Genomic DNA, 24260 nt, shown 5'->3' with positions numbered 1-24260 from the left:
CTTGCTCCGCCACAACAGCAAGAGCAAAATAAGGAGACCTGAACCTTCAGGTCTACACTTACAAGCATAGGCCTAACATTTACCACCTGGTGAATGTTAAGGCCTACTTTGAAGGTGCTCCTAGCTGGGGTAGCTCCAAAAGCTGCGACAATAACAACGCCTACACCAAGGTGAGTGGATGGGCAAACAGGACGCCTTCAAGGAGCAGGAAGGATCAGCTTTGAGGAGACTGCCCTCTCTTTAAGCCCTCTGTCTGGTCCCACCCCAAGGCTTGAAGAAGAATTCCCATTTGGGAATTTTTCCCGCTGCACATTAATTCAAAAGTCGCTTCCAATCAGAGCCATTCTTGTTCTTGCTGCTTGCGTGGCTTCAACCCCCCCCCCCCCCCCCCCCGACACCAACTCTTCTTCCATCGGCCTGGGCAGCGAGACCTGAAGCCTCCACCGCTTACCAGCCTGATGTGGAGAGGTAAGGATCTACCCACCCCACCCTCCCCATTAATGGACTCTGTACAAGCCATTCGCCCTTATTGCTTCCAGGGTGGTGCACACAAGGAGCTATTGGGCTTTACGGAAGAGAACTGCTTAAGCTCTCAGCAGAATTCATTAGCTGCCGAAGTCAGGTCATATTTTTTTGTAATGGCTCAGAGGGGTGTAGTTATCAACATGAACTGCCGTTAAGTTGTGTTATTTTACTACTAATGTACTATTTTAACACAGGTCCCATTTTATGCAGTGAGACGTAGTTACTAATAACTGGGGTTAACAGCAACATATCATGTTTGAAGCATAGCCCATGTTGATAACTTCTCCCCTAAGTTAGGGTCTCCATGGTCTGATTTTCTGTTTGTGTTATACTTTGGATATTTCGATGCAAATTTAAAATGCTAAAAAGCAAAATATTGTATTTAGCTTTTGTCTTGTATCCTTTAATCTTAGGAACTGGAAGATGTGAACAAATGGGGCCTTAATATCTTCAAAGTAGCAGAGTTTTCTGGAAACAGACCTCTGACAGTGGTCACGCACACCATTTTTCAGGTAAGGTGAAGAACTTAGTTCCATCAAATATGACGGAGTTGTGTAAACTCTTCCTGTTATCAGTTGCATTGTCAAGCTAACCTTGAAACAAATCTTATTACTCCTCAGGAACGGGATTTGCTGAAAACCTTTAAAATTCCAGTAGACACTTTAATTACATACTTGATGACTCTAGAAGACCATTACCATGCTGATGTGGCATATCATAACAATATACATGCTGCAGATGTCGCACAGTCTACCCACGTGCTGCTATCAACCCCTGCTTTGGAGGTAAGTAAAAATGCCTTGGAAATGACTCGGTGTCCAGTTCCCTTTTCCCTAGGGATAGGCATTTGTTAGCTTACATTTGGGACTAGATTCTATATATCATGCCTAAAAAATCAACGCCAAAAAAAAATACACCTAGGCATATTCTATAAAGTGCACCTAAATTTAGGTGTACTTTTTAGAATACGCCTAAATTTATGTGTGGTTTATAGAATATGCTGAGCGCCTGTCTGCTTGACTAAATTTAGTCATTGGCAGTTTCGCCAAGTAAAACTGGTGTAAATGCCGATGCCTAAATCAGGTGCGGACTGGGTGTATTCTATAACAACCTACATAGATTTTAGAAATGCCCATGACTTGTCCATTCCATGCTCGTGGCCACGCCCCCTTTCCAACTATGCGACTTAGAATTAGCGCCCATCACGTTACAGAACACGCTTAGACAGTCCTGCATGTAAATTATAATTAAAGCCAGTTAGTGTCAGTAATTATGCGTTAATTGGCAATTTTCTGCGCTGATTGGCTTGTTAACTTAGTTGCGCAATCAAATCCAGAATACGATTGGATTTGCATGCACAACTTAAGTTGCGCTATATAGAATTCGGGTGTTGTTGCATTAGTTTGCCTTAAAATATTTAGAGGTCAGTTTTTGTTTTTGTTATATTTGTACCCCGCACTTTCCCACTAGGCTCAATGCGGCTTACATATTGTATACAGGTACTTAATTTGTATCTGGGGCAATGGAGGGTTAAGTGACTTGCCCAGAGTCACAAGGAGCAGCCTTTGGCTGAAGTGGGAATCGAACTCAGTTCCTCAGTTCCCCAGGACCAAAGTCCACCACCCTAACCACTAGGCCACTCCTCCACTCCTTAGATGTGCCTGAAGTGGGAATCGAACTCAGTTCCTCAGTTCCCCAGGACCAAAGTCCACCACCCTAACCACTAGGCCACTCCTCTACTCCTTAGACGTTTGGCACTGTGCTGGACATCTCAGTGCCGCTTCAGTTTAATTGTCAGCTGAGGTATGTGTAGAAAACCAGTTGTGTTGTCTGGTAGTGCATAGTTCTATGCGTACAGAAAAACAGGCATAAAAGAGCATTCTTGTGTGGGGCCCACTATGGCTCAGGAAAAGAGTAGATGATGCTGCATCATTTACTCTTTTCCTGAGTCACCTTTGCGGTTTTGTTATATATTGCATATCCTTGCGGAGATTTGTTTCTTCTGTGTACACATGGGGCCCACTATGGGCCTTATTCGACAAAGTTTATGCTCCTAATTTTATGAGCATAGTTTATGCTCATAAGTTTACGCTCATAAATTTAGGAGCATAATTTATGCTCCTAAATGTATGTAGGAGCATAGATTACATTTATGTTTAAATCTGTTTATTATAAAGTCATAACCAAACTTGACAGACATAGTCCATATACAAACATCTCCACTGGTTCAAATGTGTCTGACTAACAACGGTGTGCTATTTTCTCCCCACCCCCCCTTCCCCCCCCTCCCCCTCCCAAATAGAGCGCCCCCCCTCCCCCCCTTTTCCCCTTCCCCCCCCCCCGGGCCCGCAACACAAGATAACGTTCAACAGTCTGTCCTTCGTTCCTATGACACTATCAATTCAAAAGCCTACTGCGTGCTAGGGGTTGCAGTGTGTCCCAAAAGCCTGCCCATGTTCTTTGAAACCCCCGACCCTCTATGGAATCCAGATCTTGAACTCCGCGCCTCTCCAACTTCAGCAGTTCTATCATTTGTGACCTCCATGCTCCAATAGATGGTCCCCTGTGTTCTCTCCAATGGAGGAGGATGACCCGTTTTCCCATCAGGACAGCCCGCTGAACAAACGAGCAAAAACCTGGCAATGTGGGTTTAGTTTGCTTAAAGTCTCCGAAAAGAAGTAAAGGTTGTCTCTTAACAGTGCGCCCCCAGTATTTCTTCGTCTCCCCAAGAATGAGAGTCCACAGTTTGGACACATGTCGACAAAACCAAAACATGTGGGCCAACGAGGCCGGGGCCCCCGCACACCATGGGCAGGCAGCTGAAAGACCAAAGCCTGCCTTAAAGGCCCTCGTTGGGGAGACATGCAGTCTTAAAGCAAATTTATATTGCATCTCCCAGAATCGAGTGAAAAGAGATGTTCTGCGTATGGAGTTCAAAAATCTGCTCAATACTTCTCCTGTAATTTCGACCTGCAGGTCGACCGCCCATTTTTGTGCTCTGGTATGGTAATCTATGTCCTCTGTAGAATCCTGCAGGAATCTATGATGGAATTTTAACGGCACTGAGTTTTGTGCTCCCAGTGTCAGGGCAGTGTTTAAGGTATCCTGTACGTCTTCGCTCAGGTTGCTCCAGCCCAAAGCTGTGATGTAATGCTGGATTTGTAAATAAGCAAACCGATCACGTTCAGTCAATTTAAATTCCTGTTGCAGGTCTGCAAATGTTCGCGTCTTGCCCTCCTCCGACACCAACTGACAAATGAATCTTATTCCATTCCTCCTCCATCTGGCGAAGGCTGCCGAGGAAGTCCCCTCCGGGAAGTCTGGGTTGTTAAACAGTGGTAGGAACGGGGTCGCCCTCCATTCGAAATGATGTCTCTTACATAGCCACTGCCATGCTGCTCTGGCTGCTGTCATTAACGGGTGCTTTCCAAACTCCTCCTCCAATCCCTGCCCTGAAGAATGTAATCCCCATCCTAGGTGTGCAGTGGGGGCCAAACCCATCTCTAAGAGCGTGGCCGAGAAATCTTGTGCTCCCGTTAGCCAATCTCTGATGTGCCTCATGGCACACGCTATCGTTAGGTGTCTAATGCTGAGCAGTCCCATCCCCCCATGTGATTTCGGTTTCTGTATCACCTGTATTGGCAGTCTGGGTCTCTTCCGATTCCACAGAAACTGCTGTATCAAATGGTTAAGGACCCGCTCCTCCCTTGACTTCAGATATAGGGGCAACATCTGAAACGTATAAAGCCATTTTGGGGCGATCATCATGTTAAAAAGACCCACCCGACCCGCGAGAGAGAGAGGACATGCGCCCCACATCTGTAGTAATCTCCTGGTTGTCTCTATTAGGGGAAGGACATTGATCTCATATAGTTTTGTCATATCTGCTGGTATAATGACTCCCAGGTATCTGATCTGATTTTTTGCCCATAATAGTGGAAACGGGCCCCTCCATGTGTGTTCCATTGTCCCACTAATTGGTAGGGCCAGGGACTTTGTTCGGTTGAGCTTGTAGCCCGAGAGATGTCCATACCTATCTAGAACGGAGAGGAGAGCCGGCAATGAACTTTGCGGCTCGCTCAGCAACATCAGCACATCATCCGCATATGCGAGCACCTTTATTTCCCTCCCGGACACCTGTATGCCCTTTATGTCTGTATTCTCCCGAATCTCCGCCAGCAGCGGTTCGAGCGTTAACAAGAAAAGCAATGGGGACAGGGGGCAGCCCTGCCTGGTGCCCCTTTCAATGGCGAAGCTTTCTGTGAGGACCCCATTTACCCTAATCTTAGCCCGTGGAGTTGTATACAATGACCTCACCGCTTGAAGGAACCACCCTGACATTCCTCTGTCCTTCAGGACTTCAAACAAAAATGGCCATTCCACTCTGTCAAAAGCACGTTCCGCGTCTAGGCTCGCAAGCATCTTTTCTGTCTCTGGATGTTCCCCTGACAGCACTGCTAAAATTAGTTTCCTGACATTAAGGACAGACTGGCGGCCCCTCACAAACCCGGCTTGCTCCTCGTGCACCAGTTGTGGCATTAGGGGCGCCAGCCTATCTGCCAGTATGCGTGACAATAATTTAACTTCTACATTTATGAGTGAGATTGGCCGGTAGGAGCTAGGTTCTAGGGGGTCCTTGTCTTTTTTGGGAATGAGGCAAATGGCGGCCATATTTTCATGTCGTGGGAGGCTGCCCTCCTCCACCACCGAGTTAAGGTAGTCCGTCAGTGGGCCTAGAATCTGCATTTTCAGCATTTTATAGAATTCCCCGGACAGCCCATCGGGACCCGGTGCAGAATGATGTTTCAAGGCCCCTATGGCTTTCTGTAGCTCCTTTGCCGCCACTGGCTGATTTAACAAGTCCCGGTGGGCTGTCAGGACATCCCCCAACTCTCGGTTTTGCAAATAAGCCTTAATAGCTGTCTCTTTGCTGCTGTGCTCTCGCTTTCCCCCATATAATGTGGAGAAATGGGTGAAAAATATCTGGGCAATTTCTTTTAGGTTATTGGTGATCCCGCCCCCCTTCCTTCTTATAGCTGGGATAAAGTGTGGTTTCCGGGCGCCTTTCACTAGCCTGGCCATCATCCTGCCTGCTTTATCCCCGAATTTATAGAGCTGGTATTTCCTAAACAGCAAGGATTTCATTGTCCTTTCATGTATTAAACTATTTAAGGCTGCTTTGATGGACATGAGTAATTCAAAGTGGGGCTGGGTGGGATCCCTGGTGTATTTTCTTCTCGCCCCTCTCAACTCCTTTTCCAAAGCCACTATTCTCTGTGTTATCTTTTTATTCCGGTTGCTTACATATGCGATTATCTCGCCTCTGAGCACCGCCTTGGCAGTGGACCAAAACAAAATAGAGTCCTCTGAGTGCTCAGAGTTGTGTTCTGTGAATTCTTCCCATTTCTTCTGTAAATGTAATTGGAACTCCCTGGAGGAGGTCAGGTATGCTGGAAACCTCCACCCTGGCGCCCCCTGCGAAGATGCCCCAGACTCAATCTCTACCCAAATGGGGGAGTGATCAGAGATCTCTTCTGGTCCTATCGTGGCTGACGTGATTTTGGCAAAAATATCTTGGGAGGCAAGGATGTAATCTATTCTCGATTGTGTTTGATGTGCTCTGGAAGTGTGTGTGTAGTCTCTCTCCTCTCCATGTAGGGTCCTCCAAGGATCCACCAATCCTAGTTCCTGACAGAAGAGTTCCAGAATGGAGGGGGAGAGAACCGCACGCTGCTTCGATGTGTGTGATCTATCTAAATCTGCATCCATAACCAAGTTCATATCTCCAGCTAGTATTAATGGCTGCATTCCTTGACTCTGGCAGCGTGCCAACAGTTGGGCATAGAATTGTTGAGCACGTGCGTTGGGCCCATAAACCGATGCTAGTAGCAACTCCTTGCCCTGCAAGTTAAGTTTGACTCCCACCAGTCTTCCCTCTCCATCCTTAAACCACAGAGCTGCGGAGCACATGAGTGTTTTGTGAATTAAAATGGCTACTCCCCCTCTGCGACCTGTGGCCGGGGAGCAAAACACCTCTCCCACCCAGTGACGCTTAAGCTTCTCATGTTCTTCCTGGGAGAGTCGCGTCTCTTGGAGACACGCTATTCCAACTTTGTGTCGATTGAGGGCTGCCAAAATTTTAGCTCTCTTGATCGGGGAGGAAATACCCCCCACATTCCAAGAGGCCAAACGTACCTTACCCATCGACATTTATATCTATGTGGTTCTCAAGTCGCGAAGATTGTTGTTGTTTTATTGCCCCAGGGCACCCAGCCTTGCTCCGGGGTTCTTCTCTTCCCACTGCACACCGCTCCTTTGTGTGTCTCTTAGTTGCTTCCTGTGAAACTATTTGAAGTGTCAGACTGACCCAGATGTATGTGCCTTCACACGTGTTTATATCTTGTGTTGTCCCCCTATGTAATTCCTCCCCCCCCTTCCTCCCCCCCGATCTATCCTTCCCCAAACTCCTTCCTTCCCCTATCTCCCTATCCATCTACCTATTGTGTTAACTTGGAAGTCCCTACCATGCACGAGGCTTCTCACCTTAATGCTATTAACATGTTCTCATCTAACATTACTTACTGCACCAGTTACAGCCACCAGAGTCAGCTTACGCTATGTCATTCCCAGCCTCCCGGCCCTTCTGTTCTGGCCTCGCGTTCTCCAGTCCAGTGATAAATTCTTTGGCTGCTTGATCGGAATCAAATGCTTTCCATCCTCCATTATGGCGGATGCGGAGCGTTGCAGGATAGGTGAACATGAATCTTATCTGGAGATCTTGCAGCCGGCGGCAGAGTGGATTAAACTTCCTCCGTCGTTCTTGCAGGGAAACTGAGTAATCTTGAAAAATTCGTATGAGATGTCCATCATACTTTATTGTTTCCCTCTTTAATTTATAGCCTCTCAAGATCTCTAGTTTGTGCAAATAGTTGTGAACCTTTAGAATAACTGCACGAGGGGTCTGGCGGCCATCTTGAATTTTTCCAACTCTGTGTACTCGTTCCAGACATAGGGCCCCCGAGTGATCTGACAAGGCAAATTCTGACTTCAGCCAGTTTTCCACTACCGTAGCTAGGGCAGTGTCGCTGACCGACTCAGGTAAGCCAATTATCCGCAGGTTGCTGCGCCTTGACCTGTTCTCGAGGTCATCTAGTTTTTCATTGAGCGCCTTCACTGTTTCTTGCAACTGTGTGACCGATTGCTGTAGCGGGGGGTGGGTGTCTTCCAGATCTGAGAGTCGGTGTTCTAATTCACCCGCCTGTTTCGTGACATCTGTTAGCCTGGTTTCAAAGCTTCCAAACTGTGCTGATAGTTGCTCGAAGCGCGGTTCCAGTGCTCGGGTCACCGCGGTAGTTAATTGTAGCAGCTGCTCCTCTGTGAAGGAGAGCCCGCTGCATGGTGTCTGACGCTCCGCGCCCGAGTCCGCTGTTCGCGGTTTCTCTGACTCCTTTTTGACGCTCCGAGCAGGCATTGTTTTACTCGATTTTTCGACAAATTTGTCCATCCACGACTTCTCCTTGGTCTGTTGAGGTCTTTTCAGCTATTTCTGTGCAGTTTGAATGCCGAATTATGTCGGTTTTAGGTGTTTGGCCTCGGAGAGCAGCGATTAACGTCTTGCCCTCTCAGCGCATCACGTGACCCCATAGATTACATTTATAATTTAGGAGCATAATCTTTGTAGAATAAGGCAGGGGCTTAGCTAGGTGGGGCCACAGGGGCATGGGCCCCCGCAGATTTAGCCCTGGCCCTCCTGCTCCCCCCCCCCCCCCCCGCCACTGCTGACTCTCCCCCGCCACATTTGACCCTCCTGCCGCCGTCAGATACCTTTGCTGGCGGGGGTCCCCAACCCCCACCAGCCGGTCCTTTTCAGCACCTGTCTCCGGCGCATTGCTGATCTGGATTTTGTTTCTGTGAGTCCTGACGTCCTGCTGGACTTTGAGACCGGCGCTGAAGGGGACTTCGGCTGGCGGGGGTTGGGAACCCCCACCAGCAAAGGTACCTGGTGGTGGCGATGGAGGATTGGCAGCGGCGGGGGGTCGAAAGGGGCGGGGGGGTCAGTGGTGCCGGTAGGGGCTAAAATGTGCCCCCTCACCTCGGGCTCTGGACCCCCCTCCCGCCGAAGTCTGGCTACGTCCCTGAAATAAGGGCCTATATCCTTATACAGTGGGGGAAATAAGTATTTGATCCCTTGCTGATTTTGTAAGTTTGCCCACTGACAAAGACATGAGCAGCCCATAATTGAAGGGTAGGTTATTGGTAACAGTGAGAGATAGCACATCACAAATTAAATCCGGAAAATCACATTGTGGAAAGTATATGAATTTATTTGCATTCTGCAGAGGGAAATAAGTATTTAATCCCTCTGGCAAACAAGACCTAATACTTGGTGGCAAAACCCTTGTTGGCAAGCACAGCGGTCAGACGTCTTCTGTAGTTGATGATGAGGTTTGCACACATGTCAGGAGGAATTTTGGTCCACTCCTCTTTGCAGATCATCTCTAAATCATTAAGAGTTCTGGGCTGTCGCTTGGCAACTCGCAGCTTCAGCTCCCTCCATAAGTTTTCAATGGGATTAAGGTCTGGTGACTGGCTAGGCCACTCCATGACCCTAATGTGCTTCTTCCTGAGCCACTCCTTTGTTGCCTTGGCTGTATGTTTTGGGTCATTGTCGTGCTGGAAGACCCAGCCACGACCCATTTTTAAGGCCCTGGCGGAGGGAAGGAGGTTGTCACTCAGAATTGTACGGTACATGGCCCCATCCATTCTCCCATTGATGCGGTGAAGTAGTCATGTGCCCTTAGCAGAGAAACACCCCCAAAACATAACATTTCCACCTCCATGCTTGACAGTGGGGACGGTGTTCTTTGGGTCATAGGCAGCATTTCTCTTCCTCCAAACACGGCGAGTTGAGTTCATGCCAAAGAGCTCAATTTTTGTCTCATCTGACCACAGCACCTTCTCCCAATCACTCTCGGCATCATCCAGGTGTTCACTGGCAAACTTCAGACGGGCCGTCACATGTGCCTTCCGGAGCAGGGGGACCTTGCGGGCACTGCAGGATTGCAATCCGTTATGTCGTAATGTGTTACCAATGGTTTTCGTGGTGACAGTGGTCCCAGCTGCCTTGAGATCATTGACAAGTTCCCCCCTTGTAGTTGTAGGCTGATTTCTAACCTTCCTCATGATCAAGGATACCCCACGAGGTGAGATTTTGCGTGGAGCCCCAGATCTTTGTCGATTGACAGTCATTTTGTACTTCTTCCATTTTCTTACTATGGCACCAACAGTTGTCTCCTTCTCGCCCAGCGTCTTACTGATGGTTTTGTAGCCCATTCCAGCCTTGTGCAGGTGTATGATCTTGTCCCTGACATCCTTAGACAGCTCCTTGCTCTTGGCCATTTTGTAGAGGTTAGAGTCTGACTGATTCACTGAGTCTGTGGACAGGTGTCTTTCATACAGGTGACCATTGCCGACAGCTGTCTGTCATGCAGGTAACGAGTTGATTTGGAGCATCTACCTGGTCTGTAGGGGCCAGATCTCTTACTGGTTGGTGGGGGATCAAATACTTATTTCCCTCTGCAGAATGCAAATAAATTCATATACTTTCCACAATGTGATTTTCCGGATTTAATTTGTGATGTGCTATCTCTCACTGTTACCAATAACCTACCCTTCAATTATGGGCTGCTCATGTCTTTGTCAGTGGGCAAACTTACAAAATCAGCAAGGGATCAAATACTTATTTCCCCCACTGTATATGTAGGTGCTGATATTGGGTGCCATAATGTCTAGACCCTTTATAGAATAACACCTCAGTGTGGATTTTGTGCCTATCTTTGGACGCCAACATTTACGTCTGCCAAAATCTGGTTGTAAATGCCAGCGCTCAATTTACAGCAGTCAAATACGCAATTGATAGTATTCTGTAACAACACTAATAACTTCTGGGAACACCACTTGATCCACTCATGCCCTTCCCATAGCTACACACCTTTGGAGTTTGTGCACAATAAAATTGAGGTACACATGTTGTGAAATAGGGCACGGGACAGATCACAGATCCTTGTATAAATCCTAATTAATGCAAATCAATGTTAATAATTGATGGTTATCATATGATTAACTGATTAGATTAGGTATGTGCCCAGAATGAGGCGCCCAGCTTTTAGCGACCTATATAGAATCCAGGGGTATATGTGCAAAATAGTAGCTATGGCTGAGGGGCCCTTTTACCAAGCTGCGGGGAAAAAGGGCCGTTTTTCCTGCGCGCCAGGGCCCTATTTTCTGCAGCAGGTAAAAAGCCCTTAAAAAATGGCCATTCGGTAAGATTACACTTACCACGTGGCCATGCGGGGAGAGCACTTAACTGCCACCCATTGAGGTGGGTGGTAAGGGTTCCTGCAGTAACCAGGCAGCACATTTCGATGCCTGATTACCGCCAGGTTAGTGCCATGCTATAAAATTTTTTAAAATTCTCCGAAAATGGTGCACACTCGCTGGTGGCTGCTGTGATGGTCTTACAGACATTTTGTAAAAGGGCCCCTGAATGCCCTGTTTGAAAATTGACCCATTAGTGTGTGCAAAATCAGTTTAACGTAACTTGTCATTCAAGGTGTAAGCAGATTACTGCCCTGCACCAGTGGAGTGGAGCTACAGGAATTGCTGACTGCTTTATTTCTTAAAGGAAAATCAATAGACAGTGAGGAACTCGTATTACATCTCTCACGCAGTAGCAGCCTTATAAATTTGATATAACCACTGCTTAGAAGGCATATACTATTCATGAATAAAATTGGTGAATGTCCTTCATTTTATTTCATTAGAAAAATGTAATTATTACTCTGTATGCAATTCTGTCAGTAGGAAATATGAAATATATGACATCAAGAAATTATGCATCTGTTCATGAGCAATATTTGACCATTTAACATAACTAATGTAACATTATAGCAAGATGTCATTTTAAGTTGTGTACAGTGGTTTATCAGACTCTACAAGGAAATATTCCTGTTTAATGGGTGGGATTTTTCTCTGTATTGAAAAGACAGCTTTTGAGGGGGCAAATATTTCTGTTATTTTCCTACAGTTAAGTCGGTTAAATATTTTAAACAACTTTTGGCTTCAATTCCATATCAAGCCTCAACAATGTGGAATTCTCTTCCTTCTTCTGTCCTCTCTCTGCTTCATTTGTGGTCCTTTCTTGAGATATAGTAGAATTGGAAAAGGTGCAGCGAAGGGCGACTAAAATGATAGCAGGGATGGGACGACTTCCCTATGAAGAAAGACTAAGGAGGCTAGGGCTATACAGCTTGGAGAAGAGACGGCTGAGGGGAGACATGATAGAAGTATATAAAATAATGAGTGGAGTAGAACAGGTGGATGTGAAGCGTCTGTTCACGCTTTCCAAAAATACTAGGGGGCATGCGATGAAACTACAGTATAGTAAATTTAAAACAAATCGGAGAAAATTTTTCTTCACCCAACGTGTAATTAAACTCTGGAATTCGTTGCCGGAGAAAGTGGTGAAGGCGGTTAGCTTAGCAGAGTTTAAAAAGGGGTTGGATGGATTCCTAAAGGACAAGTCCATAAACCGCTACTAAACGGACTTGGAAAAATCAAAAATTCCAGGAATAACATGTATAGAATGTTTGTACGTTTGGGAAGCTTGCCAGGTGCCCTTGGCCTGGATTGGCCGCTGTCGTGGACAGGATGCTGGGCTCGATGGACCCTTGGTCTTTTCCCAGTATGGCATTACTTATGTACTTATGTACTTCCTTAAACAACTGAAGACTGTTTTATTTAAAAACTAGTAAAAAAAAATCCCGTTTCTGATGCAAATGAAATGGGGGCTAGCAAGGTTTTCTTCAGAGTGTGCATGTGGGAGTGTGTGTGTCCCTGCCCTCTGCCCTCTCTCCCTCCCCCTCCCCCTCCCCCCTCGGAGTCCAGTCCTTCAGTGTTGTTTCCTGCTGTTCTGTGTTTTTGTTACAGAGAGAGTGAGGGCATCTCTCTCCCCTCCCCCCTCTGAGTCCTTCACAGTTTCGTGGGATTTCCTGCTGTACTGTTTTCCTTCACTCATGGGGAAACCGGATATCTCTGGCGCTTCACACTTCCGGCTGGAGGCTTCAGTGGTGCCTTTTATTTATATAGATATGTGAAATGGTTATATTTGAGGTATTGTTTTCAGGTTTTGTAAATTCCCAAATGGTTGTTCTGGTTCTCTTTTTAACTATTTTATCCGCATGGAACTGATCAGGTTATTGCAGAATAGAAGTCCTTGATGTAATGTAATGTGTGGCAATAGTATTTTTCTTTTATTTGATGCCCAATTTCTATTGGGCGTAGGTGAACTGGACTTGATAACAGGTCAGATGCAGGCATACTCTATGCTTTCATTCTGTGTGAAAGTCTGCACTTTAGAATTGATGGAACCGCTGTCAAAGGATTCATAATGTTCTGCTTCTGAAAGACAGATCTAGGAAGCACTTCTGTAAATGGCATGTGCAGTTACACGGGCTTTGCATGTATAAGTGTCACCTTGATTGGCAATTATGCGCCAAAATACACTACTCACTGTTCTGTAAAGTAGCCCCTAACTGTACACATGAGCAGTCCTTGGGCATATGCATCAAACAATGCATGCAACATACGCTTGTACTCGTTGATTGGCACACCTAGGCACGCCCACTTAGACCATTCTTGACCTGGCATAAGACACATTTTAAGTATGCCCAAGTGCAGTTATAGATTCAGTTTTCATCCCACTCCACCGACGTATCTAATTCAAGGCACCAAGTTACAGAATTACCTCCATGATACTCTGCAGCCATTGACTTCTCTCTATGTACATTATTTCAGTTGCAGGATATCCATATGTTAGACAGAGGAGCTGATGCTTGCCATAGATCCTTTATTGTCAGTAGAATTCTTTTTAGTTCATTTAATTTAATATTCTGCTTTCCACAATTTAACACCAAAGCAGCTGCATTCACAGAAATAACCAGTCACAAAGCGGCCACTTCATATGCACTGCAGCCTGTGCACCCCCTAAGTTTACCCGATTTTTTGGAAGGTGCTTCCAAGGGCAGGGTCGGGAAAGGGGGGGGGTTCATTTACAAATAGACTGCATGTGCATAAATTAACCCAGAAAAATTGTGCACCCTAAAGAGCAGGTGTAAATGTATACTAATGGTTTTCCCAGGGTAATTTTTAAGGAAAAAGTATATGTGTAAATTAGAGATTTGGGGACAGAAATTGCACCCATCCCGAATGGAATCTAACCCATACCTACCTGAATCCGCTAAGATCCATTCCATCCCCACCTATCCCTGCAATTGATCTCCTCTATCACCACCTGTACCCACAGGAGTCAACGCTATTACTTACTCACTCGCAGCCCTCCATTTCCTCCTGACTCCTTCAGCCTCCCGCTGTGTTTTGGACGGTATTCACTATTCAACCCATTAGTGTTGCAAGCCTCAGTCTGGTGTTCCGGCTGCCTCTGAGAATTCCAGGCCTATTCCGGCACTTCAGTTCCTTATTTTAGTGCATTCCAAGCCTCATTCTAGCATCACCAGAGATATTGACTACTCTTTCACAAGAATCCTGTGTCAACTTCTTCCATTCCTTCGGGAATTCTGCGGGTGCCGCTGGATTCCCACAATCCTCATTCCCTTGCAGCTCTCTAGTATACATCTGCTTTCAAAGTCTTGCAAAGTCTACATGGAGAAAAGTATGTGCATATGGTTCACTGTCTCACAATGAATACTTATGAGATAGATTTGCATTTACTGCATCAGTTGCATTCAAATCTGTCTCATGCGTATTCATTGTGGATATCCCGAAAACCTGAGGACTAGGGTGGGAATTGCTGTTACAAAGGAAAGTAGGCACCAGAGAGATGCACGTAAGTATAAATCCTGTCCACACTCTGCCCAGACTCTTCCTGTGTATGTACCAACCCATCAAATGCACTCTATGTATGTACAAATTTACAAAATAACGCTTAAGTGGATTTTTGGCATTTACACGCATTTGTGCACAAACATGCACATATATGCTGGAATTCTAACCAAATGCATAGCGTGCATTTCATATGAAAATGTTGACAACTTGTTTATAGAATTACTCTTTAATTTCCAGGTGAAGTGACTGATCATGTTTTTGTATACTGGCAATGTGCCGACCTGGCTGGTTTTGGCAGTGGGGAAAAGTATGTGGTTGCGTCCTTAGGGATTAATTAAATTTCATCTTTGTGTTTTTCTAGGCAGTTTTTACGGATCTAGAAATTCTTGCTGCAATCTTTGCCAGTGCAATACATGATGTAGATCATCCCGGGGTCTCAAACCAATTTCTTATCAACACAAGTAAGTCTGATAGAATTAAATGTAAATATAAACCTTCTATTTTCTCAAATGTTATCCAGAGAGAGCAGCACACAGGATTTGTGAAGAACATAAAGTGCTTGGGGTCTATTTTAGAGCTGTACCGAATAGCATATTTTATTATTCGACCGAATACAAATAATGAAAAATATTATTCAGTCGAATACCAAATACAAATAATGGGCATTGAGCTTTAACATAACAAATAATAAAAGAAGCAAAGTAAAATCAGAGATCAAGTGTTTATTTCAGTAGGATTCAGCACGGTAGAGCCCAGGATTATTTGAATTTAAGTCACTATTATGTCAAACACAAATAATAGTTTCAGGGCCGAATCGAATATGAATATTCAGTACAGCCCTAGTCTCCTTACTAAGATGCATTTGCTGCTAATGCTGACAGTTAGGGCTAGATTCTATATATCATGCTGTGATATCGCGAGCGAGAGTTGAGGGTGGGCCTGCGAAATAACACAGCCGGCCCAAGGTATAGAAGTGAAACAAGTGTTTTATTAACTGAAAACTGAGGCCTGTTACGTCACAAGGCCAGAGACAAAAGGTGAAACATCTCTGTAGTTCAGTGAATCTAGTTGTGTGGCTGACAAGGCCCAGAACACAGTCTGTGGCTGGTGGGGTTGCCTTGCCCCAAACACAGTCTAAAAGTTCTCTTTCAGTCTTTTTCTGAGTTCCAGCCAGACCTCAGAGCAAAGCTTGCAAGTCTTAAAAAGTGGCTTACCTCAGTCAGGTCATGATCACTAGACATAAGTTGTAGCGGCATATGCTAGGGCTTCAGTTCTTCCTTCCCTGGGCCTCCTTATCCCCAGCCTGGCTCTGCCTGTTATACAGTGCTTTTTTTGTAGAAAAAAAGGTGCGGTACTCATTGTGGACGGGGCCACCACATATGGCTCCACCCCTATGATAGCCACACCCCTTATACCAGCCATGGCGCATATAAACAGATATCATTGAAAATATATTATACTAGTATAGAAGAAAAAAAATAACATGATTATTTTCATTATAAATAATTTCTGTAAGCTCTTACAGCTCCAGTATACCCAGTGCAAAATAAGACAACAGATGTAAATTCTCAAATTGGACATATTCCAAACACTAAAATGAAAATAAAATGATTTTTTCTACCTTTGTTGTCTGATGTCTTTGTTTTTCTGATCATGTTGGTCCCAGTCTCTGATTCTGCTGCTCTCTATCTGTTCTCTTAACTCCCTTTCCAGGGCTTCCTTTCCATTTATTTCTTTACTTTCCTCCTTTCTTCTTCATTTCTTGCCCTACATCCATAAGTAAAAGCTGTGTCCTCCTCTGTGGAATTGACTGGAGGAGGTATAACGTGGATCCAGCTTTTGCCTATTTTCTCCATCCATGTGCAGTTTTTCTCCTCTCTTCCCTTTCCCTCATCTCCATCGTTCGCGCCTCCGCGTCTTTTAAAAAAAAAAAAGTAAGTGCAGGTCTTGTCGGGAGGGTCGCCGGGGGGGGGGGGGGGGAGGGGGCAAAAAAAAGGTGCTGGTACGCCATACCGTTGCATACCAGCACAAAAAAAGCACTGCTGTTATATTTCCTGGTTCTGACTTCACCCATCCGGGCTCACTTCCTCCAGGGGCGGGACTAGTGATCTTAAGGTGCTTCAGGCTCTCTGAAGGGCTATACTTGAGGGTGAGGGGCAGTGTTATATAAACCCCTTCACACATGCCTAAATAAACTGCCACAGAAAAAAAATACACCCAGGCGCATTCTATAAAATTCGCCTAAATTTCCATGTGGTTTATAGAATACGCTGAGCGACCATCTGTGTGACTAAATTTAGTTGTGGACAATTATGCCAAGTAAAACCTGATGAAAATGTCAATGCCTCAATTAGATGCAGATCGGATGTATTCTATAACAACACACACAGATTTTAGAAATGCCCACGACCCACTCATTCCACACCCATGGCCACGCCCCCTTTTCAACTATGCAATTTAGAATTTATGCGCATCACGTTACAGAATACACTTGGTTGCGCTCATAAATTCTAATTCCAATTAGTGTCAGTACTTGTTAATTGGCAATTATCGGCTTAAGTAATTAAGCTGTGTGCTCAAATCCAGAATACAATCGGATTTGCATGTGCAACTGAAGTCGGGCTTTATAGAATTCGGGGGTTAATGCTGCACCTTAGCAATTAATTTCCATGTTAACCATCTAATGTGTAAGGGGGCATTGTATGGACAGGAAATGGGCAGGATCTGCTGTTTACAGTTAATGCAGCAGATATGACAGGGCAAGTAATGCAGTTAGCTCCTCATTCTTTAAACTTGTGTACCCAACTTGATGCTTAGTGCACAAAGTTGCATGTCCAAGTTATAGAATAAGGTCAGTTACCTACGTAACATAATTGAATAATTAGATGCTGCTTGGCATTAACTACTAATCATTGCCTAGAATTGGTATTCATTGACACTAATTCAGTTAAATTTATAAATCCTGTTAGGATTCTGCAAATTGCACACGCAAAATCCATTGCAAGCAACTGCTAGGGAGTTGTGGATCTGGGAGGGCATAACCAGGGTAGGGGCTTGCCTAGCAAGTATATATGCAGGTCCTAGAATACCTACAGTTATGTACCATGCGAAAACCAGAACACCGTTGTGCGTTTTATTTTGTATGCTCCTAGGTTGCTGCAGTTTTAGCATCTTATTATACAAATGATTTCTTTACTTAATCTGAATGGTTTGAATGTAATTTAACTGTGTTCACATACACGGGTCAGTATTCACCTACTATAGGCAGCGTTTTAATGTTCAGCACCACTGTCTGGACAGCAGCCAGTGTTGAGTGTCCAGAAGATAAGATGATCAGTTTGTTACTTATCCAGGTAGTGACAATATTCAGTCTTCTGTCCAGGTAGCTTAGGGCAGCCTTCTGTCTGCCCTAAGTTATCCAGATAGTAAAGTAGATATTGTCACTATAACCCCTAATGCTATAAACTTGCACACACAATTGCACGCTTAACCCCAGATTCTATATATCGTGTGAAATTTGGGCATGCATCTAATTTTGCGTGCACAATTTCATTGAGTAATGAGCCAGTTAGCACCAATAATTGGGTGCTAACAATCAATTCTTGGTGTTAATTGGCAACAATTTGGATTTGTGCTTGCATCTTGCTAAGCGCTATTCTATAAAGATGCGCGCATAAATATTTTACCATGCAGCTGAAAAGTGGACATGGGCATGGGGACATTCAATAAAGATGTGTGTAGTATTATAGAATTTGGAAGGTCCATGCCTACTTTACACATGAGGATTTACACCAGGTTTCAGTTGGTGTAAATCCTCATGCCCAGAGTTGGGAACCAATCCCGGCGCTAAACAGCACCCAACTCGGGCCCTTTTACTAAGGCGCACCGAAAAATGGAAGCAGGGTTGGCCTACTTGGTGGATGCTATTTATGATGTGTTACAGATTGCAGCTCGCATTATGTCTTTGGCTGTCACAGCACATTGGTAGCTCTGGTTGTGGGATTGGGCAGCGGATGCATCATTAGTCACATTTAGTTAAACCAGTCTTTTGGGGCAAGTGGCTATTTGTAAAACATCGCAGTAACTGGGTGAAAGAACTGGGGAAAACTAAGCCATAGCAGTTGCTGGAGAATAAGTGAAAAGCCTCTTGTCATCCATCTTCAGGAGGCTCTCAATCTTGATTATGAGACAGCAGACTGTATTGGTCTGGTCCACAGCAATGTGGTCAGAAGTCCCGCTTTCAGACACACCAATCTTCCTTTCGTGCAGACAGGAAGTCCTCCTCTCAGTAAGCTAGAGTGTCCAATGCCTCTGGAGCTTCGCAGTGATGCAAGGCTGATCCACTTTTCTCTTTCTCCAGTGGGAGGACAACTTCAGGAGTTTTAGGAGGAGTGGGCCAAAATCACTTCAGACCAGTGGGTTCTGGATATTTTTACAAAAGGTTACAAGTGGAGTTCTCCTGCACAGTCACTCCTCTCTTCTTACAATCTCTTGTCAATAGGGAGCATCAAGGCGGTCAAGGTTCAGGGCACTATAGATTCCTTGCTGGCACTCTGGGCCATTGTTCCAGTTCCCCAGGCCGAACTGAACAGGGACAAGGAGATACTCCATCTACTTCATTGTCCCAAAGAAGGAAGGCACCCAAAGGTCTAAACTGCTGTCTCCAAATGTCCCAATTTCACATGGAGCAGTCATAGCCTTGGTTCAAGTGGGAGAATTTCTTACTGCTCTCGATCTCAAGGAGGCATGCTTGCGTATACCCTTATGGCTGCCTCATGAGAGGTTTCTACATTTTGTGGTGCTGGGCCGTCACTTCCAGTTCAGGGCTTTGCCCTTTGGTCTCACCATGGCTCCAAGAACGTTTACGAAGGTTAGGGTGGTGGTGGTATTCTTCCTTCAGTAACCAGTAATCAGAGTCCATCTGTATCTCAACGACTGGCTCATTTGTGTGTCGTTCTATTCAGACAGCATGATGGCGACAAAGTTGTCTTGTCTTCTGCAGTCATTGGGTTGCGTGATCACATATGTGAAGAGCAGACTACATTGCAGATGCTGGATTATCTTGGCATTCTATTCGACACAGTACTGGAGTTGATTGTCCTCATGGAGTGCAGGAGGTCGAAGCTGGTTTAACAGATTTGTTTTCTCCTTGGTGAAGGCAGACCTAGGGTTTCGTGGCAATGACAGTGGGTGCGGAAGTTGTGCCAATGTCAAGGGCTCATATGTGGCCGCCAGTGTCACAAAAATGATTTCTATCTTCCTTCGATGCTGGCTGCCAGTGGTATACAGTGGTGGCTGTCACCCAAGAATTTGACAGTCGGCATTCCCTTTCCGATAACACAGTGGAAGGTGGTGAAAATGGACCCCAGCATGTCGGGTTGGGCAGCTCATTACAAATTCCAGGGCACCTGGATGGAACAGGAGTCTCAGTAGGCAATAAATTGCTGGGGGCTCAGGGCAGTGTGGAATGCCTTATGCAATTTCACTCCCTTTCTGGCGGTGGCCTTGGTCCAAGTTTTCTCTGATAATGCAACAGCGGTGGCTTATATCAACAAGCAAGGTGGGACCCACAGTCATCTGATGGCAGTGAAGGCGGCTTCCATCATGAGATGGGCAGAGAAAAATTTTCTCTGCTTGTCGGCAGCTCATATCACGGGGTGCCTACTTTCCTTTATAGCAGTAGTTCTGAACCCAGTCCTCAAGGTACACTCAACCAGTGAGGTTTTCAAGATATCCAGTGAGAGAGATTTTCATGCACTGCTTGTCTCTTACGTAAATCTATCTCATGCATATTCATTATAGATATCCTGACAAATGGACTAGCTGGGTGTGCCTTGAGGAGTGAATTCAGAACCACTGCTTTATAGAAATAGGGACTACATAAGTACGAAAATGTAGGCACACTATTATAGAATTGCCTTCATAAAGGGGAAAAGATAATTTTTGAATCAAGCCATTTAGCCTAGGTGGAAAGAGTTAAGTTTTAGGCCTCTGAAAGTAGCTTACATAGTTGAAGGCTTCTATCTCTGTTAGACCCGAGTCATTGAAAGTGGTACTGTTTCTGAGGAATTCTATAAATGATACCTAAATTTAGTCACTAATTCCGCACTCAACGTTCAGCATGGAAACGCATTCTAATGGATGCAAAGTGCTGAAACGGCAGATCGGTGCAGAAATACACTTGCGTGCCCCGTTACTTTTTATTTTATTTTTGTTACATTTGTACCCCGCGCTTTCCCACTCATGGCAGGCTCAATGCGGCTTACATGGGGCAATGAAGGGTTAAGTGACTTGCCCAGAGTCACAAGGAGCTGCATGTGCCTGAAGTGGGAATCCGAACTCAGTTCCTCAGTTCCCCAGGACCAAAGTCCACCACCCTAACCACTAGGCCACTCCTTATAGGATAGCACCTAAGAGTGTTTGCGCGTAACTGCAAAGGGGAGGGGCATGGGCAGGACAGGATGTTCTGGAAAATTGCATGCAGTATTAGAGAATACTGTGGATGCGTGCCAGGATCTACATCTGGTTTCAGTTGGTGTAAGTCCTCTCGCCCGAAGTTGGGTGTGGAATTCGGCAACAAATGCTATTCTGTAAAGAGTGCTCATCCTAGCGCGCCCTCTATAGAATAGCACTGGGCATCAATTTTTGACTACCATGTTTGAATTGAGCCCTTTGTGGCTGTAAAATACCCCAGCAAAATATTCATCTGTAAATAGAAAGACATTAGTGGTTTTTGTGTGTAATTCTTTATATTTTGGTATTTTTGTAAAATTACAGTGCCTTCTACAATTGTTGCAGAACACAGCAGTTAGATTGATTTTTGGTAAAGGTCGCTTTGACTCTGTTATTGCCTCTATGAGGGATTTAAACTGGCTACCTATTCGGCAGTGCGTTACATTTAAAATTGCCTGCTTGATTTTTAAATTGCTTCACGGTTTGAATTCTGAGAATGTGGTGGAGCTATTGAACTTTCTAACCATTAGGAGTAGCATCAGTTTCTGGCGTACCTTACAAATGTGATTTCTGGATCCTAAAAATATACATTTAAAATCTATCCATGAGAGCTCATTTTCATTTTAACCTTTCAAGATTTGAAGCAAACTTCCTCTGGAAATTAGATTCCAGTCATCATATTTAGATTTCAGGAAAGCCTTACAGACATTTCTGTTTAATTAACAGCACTACAATTATAAGAAATGAATCTATGAAATTGTTTAGCGGATGCAAATTTTTAAATATTGTTGATGTATAATTTTTGATGTAAACTTCCCTCAGATTGGTAGGCTACTCTTTTCTGTAAATTGCTTTGAATCCTTTGGGAGAGTTAGCAGTATATACAACAGAAATAGAGCCACTTTTAATTAAACCATTTCACTTCTTGTTAGCTTTATAGTCTTTGCAGTGTGAATTATTTCATATGCAGAAACTGTGGAAAAATGAATAATGTCTCTCCAAGCACCACCAAATAATCCATTATGAGCTTCATCAAATCTTAACAGCTATCTGTGAAACCTAAGGGTCAGTAACCAGAGGTGCTAATGGTTGCTGTTTGATGTGTGTGTGTGTGTATTATCCATAGTTCATTCAGGGGAACTTAATTTGTTCTAAGGGTGGCAGGCTCTGCATGAGTGATATCAGCAGTCTGTGGATGTTAACATTATGACTTAAGCACTACAGGATGAGGTAGTTATCCAAAACACCTCTGAGCCCTGAAGGAACCCAGCAGTAGCTAACCAGCTGAAGTTGCAGCTAATTATCTGGTTAGATCTCACAAGTTTTGTGCAGTGATTATATTTAGGACAGCCATTTGTTCAGTCTAGATGACTACACTCTTTTGGACAGTTGCTGATGAATATCGTAGAAATATCTATAATTTTTTAAGAACATAAGAATATTTATTTAGATTTTGCTCACACCTTTTTCAGTAGTAGCTCAAGGTGAGTTACATTCAAGCACACTGGATATTTCTCTGTCCCAGGAGGGCTCACAATCATAGCCTTACTGGGTCAGGCCAATGGTCGATCTAGCCTAGTATCCTACTTCCAACAGTGGCCAATCCAGTTCATAAGTACCTGGCAGAAACCCAAATAGTAGCAACATTCCATGGTACCAATCCCAGGGCAAGCAGTGGCTTCCCCATGTCTGTCTTCAAAGCAGACTATAGACTTTCCCTCCAGGAACATGTCCAAACCTTTTTTAAACATTTCCTGTGTGTAAAAACTTGGTTTTATAAAATTACCCTACTAGGGTAGGCACTTACAAGCATATGTGCAGACAAAATTACATGTGAGCCCTCCAGGGACAGGGAAATACCCAGTGTACCTGAATGTAACTCACATTGACCTACTACTGAAAATGATGTGAGCAAAATCCAAATAAATAGTTTTTCATGATCCAGGTGTAGGCGTGTTCTGGTTTGCCCTTGGTGTTTTGCAAAGACACGCAAGCACCTATGTGTCTTTATAGAACTGGCTCCCCCATAGAGCTTATTGGCATGTGTGAGTATAGAAATGGCATGTGTGCATGTACATTTGAGGATTATGCTTTACAAACTTTTTTCTAAGAGACGGAGGGAATGTGTGGATGCATAGGCCATTATGTGGAGAGGTCTGCTGCTAGAAAAGGGATGTGTTCCAGATGTGAAGTGGCTGTCTACTGGACAGGAGGCAAAAGGAGGTGCTTACTTTGTATTTTATAATGCAAGCACGCCGCTATATCTGAAAAAAATATGGTGCACATATTTACACCTGCTGTAAATGATGCCTGAACCTCAAATAACTGGTCTCTTGAGAAATTTGTGTTCCTTTTTATACTTTGTCTTCATCCTCCTCCCACCCTCCTTTTCCGTCTACTAATCCCTCGTTACTCTCTTTTCCCTCTGTCTGCCCTTGTGTCTCTGTGACCACCTGATCTTTTTGTCTTTCCATCTGCCACTTTCACTGTGTATTTGCCTGGTTCTTTTTCTGTACGTAGGTAAGAAACAAAAAGAGCTATCTGGTTGGCAAGACAGGTACATGAGAGACACACCTGCATAATTGCCCTGCTTCAACAAAGTCGCATATTGCTACGAACGCACTGTGCACTTCTGTATGCACAGCACATCCCTTGTCCTCACCTACACTTGTTCCCCCTAAACCCTCAGGCCAGGGCTTCCATCAGACAAACTGTACCATCAGGAATAGAACAGCAGGCCCTGCCTGGGACAGCACTCTTCTCATCAGAGGTTCTGAGATGTCTAAATTTTCCCCCTTTGGCTACCTCAAGACTACTTACACTAAAAGTAGCTTAAATTAAAGTTCTTCCGTACATGATAGTGCCCAACTCAAATGAAATAAGAACTTATAATGTACAATTAAATCCAATTTCCAACATTACTCCAAAGAGAATTTTTTTAAATGTAGGTAAGAAGGACTTCAGACAATGCTACAGGATAAACAGCCACATTCAACGTATGGCTGGTTTTTGCCACATCCACTATGTGGCTAATTATAGTATATCATGAGCCCGAATAATCATCAGGCTAAAACAACCTCCTACTTTATTTTAATATCTTGAAACTGAACCTATTCTTCATTTCCGAACCGCACTGTGCTCTTGTGCAAATCCTTAAAACATAGTCATTTCTTCATTGCTAACATTGAGCATAATTGTTCATCAAATCACACTTATCTTTGTCTGGTGAGAGTCCTGACAGGCACCTGTTTCAGCTGACCGGCTTCATTGGAGGACCTCACATTAAAATTGTGGAAACACTGCCCATTCTCACAACATGAAGTGCAAATAAGTTCTTATTTCAATTGAGTTGCACCCTGGTGTCTAAGGCATCTCTGAGA

The 24260-nt window shown here is 44.5% G+C and overlaps 1 protein-coding gene across 1 annotated transcript in view; it reads left to right on the top strand.

Annotated features, from left to right (window-relative positions):
- PDE4D (phosphodiesterase 4D) overlaps positions 1-24260 on the top strand; it is a 490210-nt gene that overhangs the window by 452143 nt on the left and 13807 nt on the right. The window contains exons 9-11 of the mRNA XM_030193159.1: positions 939-1037; positions 1146-1310; positions 14789-14888. Coding sequence (XP_030049019.1) covers positions 939-1037; positions 1146-1310; positions 14789-14888 — 364 coding nt within the window. The remainder of the gene's footprint in view (positions 1-938; positions 1038-1145; positions 1311-14788; positions 14889-24260) is intronic.

Source organism: Microcaecilia unicolor, chromosome 2 (assembly GCF_901765095.1).
Source record: "Microcaecilia unicolor chromosome 2, aMicUni1.1, whole genome shotgun sequence".
Taxonomy (NCBI): Eukaryota; Metazoa; Chordata; class Amphibia; order Gymnophiona; family Siphonopidae; genus Microcaecilia; species Microcaecilia unicolor.
This window is presented reverse-complemented; position numbering and strand designations above follow the sequence as displayed.